General features: G+C 42.5%; 1 protein-coding gene across 1 annotated transcript; it reads left to right on the plus strand.

Annotated features, from left to right (window-relative positions):
• Positions 1-99: 99 nt before the first annotated feature.
• kansl2 (KAT8 regulatory NSL complex subunit 2) lies at positions 100-7,122 on the plus strand. The gene is made up of 10 exons (XM_077513228.1): positions 100-214; positions 1,877-2,146; positions 2,444-2,616; positions 3,563-3,680; positions 3,842-4,005; positions 4,075-4,238; positions 4,439-4,535; positions 6,384-6,637; positions 6,711-6,905; positions 6,972-7,122. Exons 2-10 carry the CDS (start codon positions 1,893-1,895, stop codon positions 7,014-7,016), a joined length of 1,464 nt encoding a protein of 487 aa, XP_077369354.1. The 5' UTR covers positions 100-214; positions 1,877-1,892; the 3' UTR covers positions 7,017-7,122.
• The last annotated feature ends 973 nt before the right edge of the window (positions 7,123-8,095 follow it).

The following is an 8,095-nucleotide window of genomic DNA, read 5'->3' on the forward strand; positions in this document are numbered from 1 at the left end:
AATTTTAATTAGAACTGCAATTTTGGTCGCCAAAAACTGTGTGCCACTTTTGATGGGCAACCATTCACACAAGTGAGCGCAAAGGAAGTGAGACATTTGGACCAATCAGAGCTCGTGTGGGGCGGGCTCTAGTAGGCTAGTTGGACGTTATAAATGTGTGGCACGGCATTGTGCTTCTTCGGCAGCTTGGTTGTGGTGGACCACCACAATAGAGGTACGTGACGTATTTGCTCGTTTTAAATGGATAAACTCGCCCTGTTATCATCGAATCAGTTGTCGCCTTCGTTAATAATTTACTTTGCATCGGGGGTACAAGGTACAAAGTATTAGCCGCAAGCTGCAAGTCACAAACGTTAGCTTAGTTACGATTAGCAATTCCCAAAGATGGCGCCGCCATCAAAACGTGACGCATTCCTCTTTTTTTTTTTTTTTCCTCCATTTTTTTTAACATGTTTATAACTTTATTTAAAAACTGGAAACATACTCCAAGTGAATTGAAACCAAGTGTAGTATGCAAAGAATATAATTCTGCTTGACTAATAATTGAAGGAGAGAAGTCTGGACTGGAGTACATTTTGATGAAAGCAGTTCCTCGCATTCAGAGTGGAGTGACGCAGTCTGTCGAAACGCGACGTGCTTTTACAATGCTTGCACCTTCGAGAATAACCTACTGACAGAACACTGATCTGATAAAAATCGATTCTCGATTCAAATGATTTTCGATTCAAAATTATTTGATTGACAAAGGATTTCTGCTTCAATTTTTCAGATATGCACAACATTGTCATGATCTACTCCAGTCTGCTTTGCAAGACAAAATGACAAATAGACAAAGTCCTTTTTTTTTTTTTTTTTTTTTTTTTTTTTTTTTTTATCTTTTGTTTTTGTTTAAACATTTATTAATTTTGTATTGTAAGTGCCCTTTTCCACAAAAACAGCATGTGGGCGACAACTGCCTTTTCCCCTTCTTCATTTCTAATTTAAATAAAATCAATTTTTGGATATTAATTTCGATTAATAATGAGAATGAGAATCTCAATTCTTTTATGAATCGATTTTTTTTTGGCACACCCCTAATAATAATAATAATAATAATAATTATTATTATTATTATTATTATTATTATTTATTATTATTTTGTAATTGGTAAATAGTGACCACCCTGCCACAAACCACCCCCGCCCAAGCTGTATCTCTCTAATCTGTACTTATACCGTCTAGTTAGTTGAGGACTATCCAGTTTGATAAGTCACCTGACGTACTACCATCTGTAAAAACGCGTTCAACTTGATTGTTAAAAGGTGCTTTTGCAGCATAGCCTGGGTGAGATAAGTCGGGAGACCGGCTTCTTTTTCGGTTTGTAAGTGGATATTTTGCCGTGGCCCGCAACTCTTCTGTTGGTGTAATTTTGCAGTGAATGGCTCTGATTGGTCAATCGCCAGACTGGGCGTGGTTCCTGCCTCTTTCGCCCCCTTTTGTTTGTTTTCAGCAACTTTTCAGTTTGCTTTGGGACCAAACCAGTAAAATGTTGCTCATTGCTTTCCAAAATCACAGCAGAGTTTTAGTAATGTCCATCTTATTTTGATTCAACCATTAATAGTCCACCATTTTTAATTTAAACAAGTTCTCTAAACGATTCGATTATCTAAATAGTTGTAGATTAGTTTAATTGATTTGTTGCTGTTTACTTGATATAATAATTGCACATCTAATATCAACAATTGTGAACGTTTACACCTCTCATCATTTGATGTTCTGGATACAAGCTAGCAGAAGATGATACCTTAAGCGACCATGACTTCCTTGAAATACACTGTATAATCTAAATGTGTGTTTTGTTGTTGTTGCTCTCTTCTGATGCATATTATTGTTAAAGCCTTTGCAGAGTCACGATGAACAGGATCCGAATCCACGTCTTGCCCAGCAGTCGCAACCGACTGGCGCAGCAGCCGGCGCGTCCGCAGGAGGCTCAGATGTGCGCCTTCACGCAACGGCCATGCTTGCAGCCGCGCCTGGACGGCTTGGATTTCTGCATCAAACACATCCTAGAGGACAAGAGCGCCCCCTACAAGCAGTGCAATTACGTCTCCGCCAAGAACGGCAAACGCTGCCCCAATGCCGCACCCAAACTGGAGAGGAAAGACGGGTAAGAGCTCCAGGAAAAGCTCGCCCGGGTGCACTTTGACACAAGTTGAGAATAAGTAACAATATGTATTGTTTAAAAATGGCCCTGCATCCTGGAGAACAGCCAATATGTTTACATGATTATGGATATTATATTTGGAAACATTAACTAGGGCTGCAAAGGAGTTGAAATATCGACACCAACACCAAATGTCACACTGTGTGCGATCAAACCAAGTTATTGTAGTTAGTATTTTTGTACCTCTGGATTATTTTGGTTTCACTTTTTTTTTTCTCTCTCTCTCTCTGTTTTTCGAAGCATGACATTCTGTGCCGAGCACGCGCGCAGGAACGCCATTGCCCTCCGTGCTCAGATGAGGAAGGCGTCAGCGGCTCCGTCGCCAGAGACGCTCTTGTCCCAGCTGAGCGGCTACAGTCGTGCGGAGATGCGCGGCCTCGAGGGAGGTCGCTCTGAAGCCAGTCGGATTCTGGGTACGTGGCCGACATCTCCCGTGTCGTGTGGATGGAAAAATATAACTGCCCTTACCACTTTAAGATTTTCTAAACGGTAACATTGAAAATTTACGATAAAAAAAAACATCCATCTTGTTTTTCAAGGCTTATCTTGAGCAAATAATCTTTTGATGCGGGTTTTGCTGCTGCTTGTGAACATTTTCATCACCCTCATTAGGGTCATGGCCAGAGGATCTTGTGCGGGTTTACACCCTGGACTGGTCACTAGTCAAATTTCGTGGTCCACTCAAACAAATAATCACTCGCTCACGTTCACACTATAGACAATTGAGTCTTCAGCTTTTGGAACGTGGCCAACTCCACAGAAAGGCCGAAGCTGGGATTCAACCGTGAAGCTCAAAAGTGTGAGGCAGATGTGCTTCTCACTCAATTGTGCTTTCCAATGGATTCATTTTTTGCTCTTTGTCCCCTTAGTCCATTAAGGAAAGTCTAAGAAAACCACAGAGATGCTTTAATTTTCAAAAACACGAGTGGGAATTTATTCATTTATAATTTATTTATTAATATTTGTTTTTTATTTCTTCAATTTATTTTTAATTTTTAATTTTAGTCCATTAAGGAAAGTCTAAGGAACCCACAGAGATGCTTTATTCATTTATAATATATTTTTTTCATCAAGCTGTTTGGCAATTGGGGTCTGTTTTGTTTATAAAAATACATAAATAAATTAATAATAATAATAATAATAATAATAATAATAATAATTTTGCCATTTCTATTTGGAACACTGGAAAAAAACAGTGGTGTTTTTATTTATTTTTTTTATTTGAGTGTTTTTACTTTTTTTCAAATGTTTTTGTTTTGTTTTTTTAACCACCCCCCCACCAAAAAAAAGAAAAGGAAAAAAAAAGAGCTTTGTATTGCATGTGTGCGTAGTCACGTCTGTAAGCGTGTTTTTGTCCAGATGAGGACAGTCCAGCGAGCGAGGAGGAGCAGTGTCCACTGGCACTGGACCAGACGTGGAGAGGAGACCCGGAAAGCGAGGCGGACAGCATCGACAGTGACCACGACGATCCTCTCAAGTAAGACGGCCCGTCCCACACCCCTGTTGCTTCCTCCAGAAGCTCCATGATCCATGGCGGCAAGTTTACGGGCTGGTGCTATAAAACGCAGGTTTAGCTGGCTCGTTGCCTTAGTGCATCGCTGGGTCGGTGATCGAACATGCCCCCCATCCCCCCCGCAGACATGCCGGCGTGTACACGGCAGAGGAGGTGGCGCTCTTCACTCGAGAGAAACTCATCAGGCTGCAGTCCCTCTACATCGACCAGTTCAAACGTCTGCAGCATCTGCTCAAGGAGAAGAAGCGCCGATACCTGCACAACCGCAAAATTGAGCACGAAACCATCGGTAAATATCCAGTCTTCGTCGATCGTCGCCAGAGGTCGCCGGACCAACTGTGTTTGTTTTTGTCATCAGGAAGCAGTCTTCTGACGGGACCCGAAGGCCTGTCCATCAAGGAAAGGGAGAACCTGAAGAAGCTAAAAGCTCTCCGCCGCTACCGCCGGCGCTACGGCGTGGAGGCTCTGCTGCACCGCCAGCTAAGAGAGCGAAGGCAGACGGTGACCGACGGGGTGGCCCAGGTGCTCGCAAAGTCTGATTTCATCAAGTCATAAGAAAAAGAAAAAAAAAAATCATAAGAAGGCCAGGGTGACTTTTTATGTGTTGACGTGCGGTTACGTATATGTGAGGCAGTGAGAGAAAATGGTGGACAAGTCCAGCTTTGCGCCCTTTCTGCAAATTTGATTGTGCCCTTCTGAACTTCCGTTTGCCATTTTTGTAGGCGCAGATGCGAGCGGAGCAGGAGAAATGCGTTTCGGTGGTGGATGGAAGTCGATGCTGCAATCCCTGCCTTCCCATCACCCGCCACTGTGTAGCCCGTATCCTCGCAGAAGAGCAAAAACGTGTCTTTTTGGCACCCACCGTGACCGGTCGCTTGCAGTAGCTTCTGGTTTTTGAACGGGTGCCCACATGAACACCTTCCTGTGGTCTGTTGGTTTGCCGTCACCAACCAAAGGCAGAACCAGTTCAGTTGGAAGGAACAAAGTTTTGTCAAGGTCATCAATGTGTTTTTTGTTTTTGTTTTTTGCATTCGGGTTTGTTGAAGGATATGAACAAGTTCAAAATGTCCTCCCGACATTTAAACTGTCAGCAAATGTTTGAGACCTTAAATGAACCCTGATGAGAAATCAACATTTGCTACCTTTGCAGATGTTTGCCCCTTAGCGGGGTACTTGAGCGCACAGGAAGACATTTTTGGTCATCAAAATAACGCTGATTGAGTCAAAGCTCATAGTTGACAGTTTAAAAAAAAACACGCCAAACAAAAAGTTGGTTCACTTTTGTGCTTGTAGGTTTACATACCAGGGCAGAATCTGTGCTAGATTGGCAGCTGTTTGGAAATTTAGGACTGATCATCCACAAAACTTGATTTCTGTGGCAATCCATTGATTAATCAATAAGTATTTTTGATAATCGAATCTTTTAGAGCCCTTGATAACTGTAAAATTGTCCCAATCGTCACAACAGTAAGTATTGTGTGAATCCTGTCATCCTCCATCAAATCTGGCTGATTTGATCTTTGTGATCAATCAAAATAACATTTGCAAACATGGTTTTTATTTTGAGGGAGAAAGAAGAATTTTTGCCAAATTTTATGAACCACACCAGAAGCAATTCCATCTGAAATTCAGGCATCTCTGGAAAACAAAAACAAACTTTTGCCTGATGACTCGTGTTTTCTTTAAGCTTACAAATTCTGCCAAGGTACGTGAACTTGTGAACTGAAATAGTCCCGATTCCCTTCCTAATGTAATTAGTCGGTGTGAAATGTGAGCCTGTTTGTTTGGACAACTACTCTGCTTTTCTCTTGAATGAATTAATTGTCCCTTCTGCTGGCTCACGCAAGAAGAATATTTCATTAGCAAAGTGACAAGATTACCCCAAAATGACAAGTTGGTCAAAACGCTGAGTCTAGTTGAAATCGCAGCTTCAACTTGTCCACTAAGTTGTCTTAAAAATATCCACTTGGAGCAAATTTGTACTGATGAGGGAGTAATAAATAATTGTAGTATAAAAAAATAAATGTAGTAACTCCATTGGAGTTTATTCGAATCGGGTCATTCTCTTTGCCATTCGTAATTTGCTTTTGCGAGCTGCACTTAAACGGTCTGTTTGTATGGAAGGCCAGTGAAGTGGGGCGAGGGTGGCAGGATTCTGACTTTAATCTCAGACTTCTGACTTCAAAGTGAGAATTCTGACTTTAATCTCAGATTTTAATCTCAAAATTCTGATTTTTAAAGTGAGTATTCTGACTTTAATCTCAGACTTTAAAAATTCTGACATTAAAGTGATGATTCTGACTTTAAAGTGAGTATTCTGACGTTAATTTCAGACTTTAATCTAAAAATTCAGACTTCAAAGTCAGAATTCTGACTTTAATCTCAGAATTCTGATTTTAAAGTGTTCAGAATTCTGACTAACGTGAGAATTCTGACTTTGTGACGTAGAGCTATGAAGTGTGGAGGAAAGTCAGACTTCTCATTTTAAAGTCAGAATTCAGAATCCTGCCAACATGTATTTTTTTTTCACTTCACTGGCCCTTATCCTCTTCCGTTTGTATCCTCACATTTATTGAGCCACAACACTGCTGCCAAGTTCTTGTCGTGTTTCCACCGGTGTGTGTGCGTGCCCCTCACCCTCGTGATCCTTGACGGCGTCACCCTCAGACATCTTCCAGGACGGAAACCAGGTGCTTTTCAAAAGCTGTCCGGGCACCAAGGATGTGCCGTGCGAGCGTACGGTGCACATGGGCCAGTCGGACGACCCCCGCTGCCCGCTTCACCTCCCCCTGCCGACCCCCATGTACCAGCCGGAGCGGGAGCCGCCCCCGCAGGAACATTCCACCCCCGCTGCCAGGGAGCTGTACCTGAGCGCCGCTGAGCTCCGGCCCACTGAGAGCCTTCCTCTGGAGTTTAGCGACGTGCGTTGAACGGCAATAGTGGGGAGGACTGTCCTCGTCTGTCTTTAAACATGTCCGCCCGCCTGTTGCGCAGGACCTGGATGTGGAAGGGGACGGGATGCAGGGACCCCCGTCCCCCCTGCAGTTCGACACTGCGCTGGCCCTGGAGGACCAGACCATCCGAGCCATCGCCGAGGCCCCCATGGACCTCCTGACCGCTGACGACCCTGATCAGGTGGACCTGGACGTGTCGGGGCAGGATGTCGGCGAGCTGGCGGACGACGAGCAGGTTTGTTCGGTGCGACCGGCTTGCGAGTCGCTTCGTTTCGGATAACCGGGCCATGTTTTCCGGCAGGTGGCGTCGGAGGCGGCGCCATCCCAAGAAGATGCTCCTAGATGAAGAAGGCTTGGTTGTCGTTTGTGAAGAGACGGAGACGTTTCCAAGTGTTCATCGACTGCTTGTTGTTTTGGCCCTGTCGACTCGCATTAAACTGCACATGTCCTCAGCTTGTTTGTTGTTGATTGGAGTACAAAATGGTTGTTACTGTTTTCAGGGCATTTGGGATCGAGCCAAAAACTGCCAATAATTGGCACAAATGGTTATAATTGCTCATATTCATAATTTAAACAGGAAACTATAAAAAGACCCAAAAAACGTGACAACCCTGACAAAACTTGTCTTATTTTAAAAACTGCCAAAACGCTGCTAACTTGTTGCACTAACAACCCAAACTTTGCACATCCTGGAACACTTCAAATACTTCCCAGACACAAATGTACTACTTTCCTTGTAGATGCAGCTTTGTGGCATTGTAGGGTGTGAAAATCGCAAATAGCGTGGGAAAGGTTCAGGGAAGGGAAAGGTGAAGACTTTAAATTGTTAGTAGTAGGAATATAACTATCTTTTCTGTTTCATTGAATAATCAGGTAAAAATGTATTAGTTTATTCCAAAATCATTTTTTTCCTGATGAGTGTGGTATTGTTTAATGAAAACGAAACCGTAATAAACAATCCCTACCATATGAGGTTGCGGCAACCTCATATTGTAGGGACTGATGTACTCTGCAAGCATTTGTAAAGCGAGAGCTTCTTTTTGGTTAACGGTACTGATTGATGCCATGGAAATACTACTAGTTTGCACTAGTCCACTTGTTGAGGCTGCTCGCTTCACTTCTCAACCGGACGTCCATTACAGGTTAGTAATCAGTTTTTCCATTACTTGATGATTCAGTTACTGGTTTTGGTTTGTCAGAAAATTGGCAAAAGTATTGACCTTATTTTGTTAAGTAAAAGCAGATGGTTGTGAATGTGGCTTCTTTTTTTTTTCTTTTTTTCTTTTTTTTTAAATAAATACACAGTGCTTTCATCAACAGAAATGCGATCATTTTTACTATTACCAGGCTCCATTACAGTTGAATAGTTTCAACGATTAACTGATTATCAAAGTAGTTAATTTGATAATTGATTATTAATTGATA

The sequence above is a fragment of the Festucalex cinctus genome, chromosome 2, assembly GCF_051991245.1.
Source record: "Festucalex cinctus isolate MCC-2025b chromosome 2, RoL_Fcin_1.0, whole genome shotgun sequence".
In the NCBI taxonomy this organism is placed as follows: Eukaryota; Metazoa; Chordata; class Actinopteri; order Syngnathiformes; family Syngnathidae; genus Festucalex; species Festucalex cinctus.

Excerpts from the sequence above, each read along its gene's own strand:
- kansl2 (XM_077513228.1), top strand. The coding sequence starts at position 1,893 with ATGAACAGGATCCGAATCCACGTCTTGCCCAGCAGTCGCAACCGACTG. Across the intron at positions 2,617-3,562 it reads TGAAGCCAGTCGGATTCTGG|ATGAGGACAGTCCAGCGAGC; the intron begins GTACGTGGCCGA and ends GTTTTTGTCCAG. Across the intron at positions 4,536-6,383 it reads CACCCGCCACTGTGTAGCCC|ACATCTTCCAGGACGGAAAC; the intron begins GTATCCTCGCAG and ends CGTCACCCTCAG.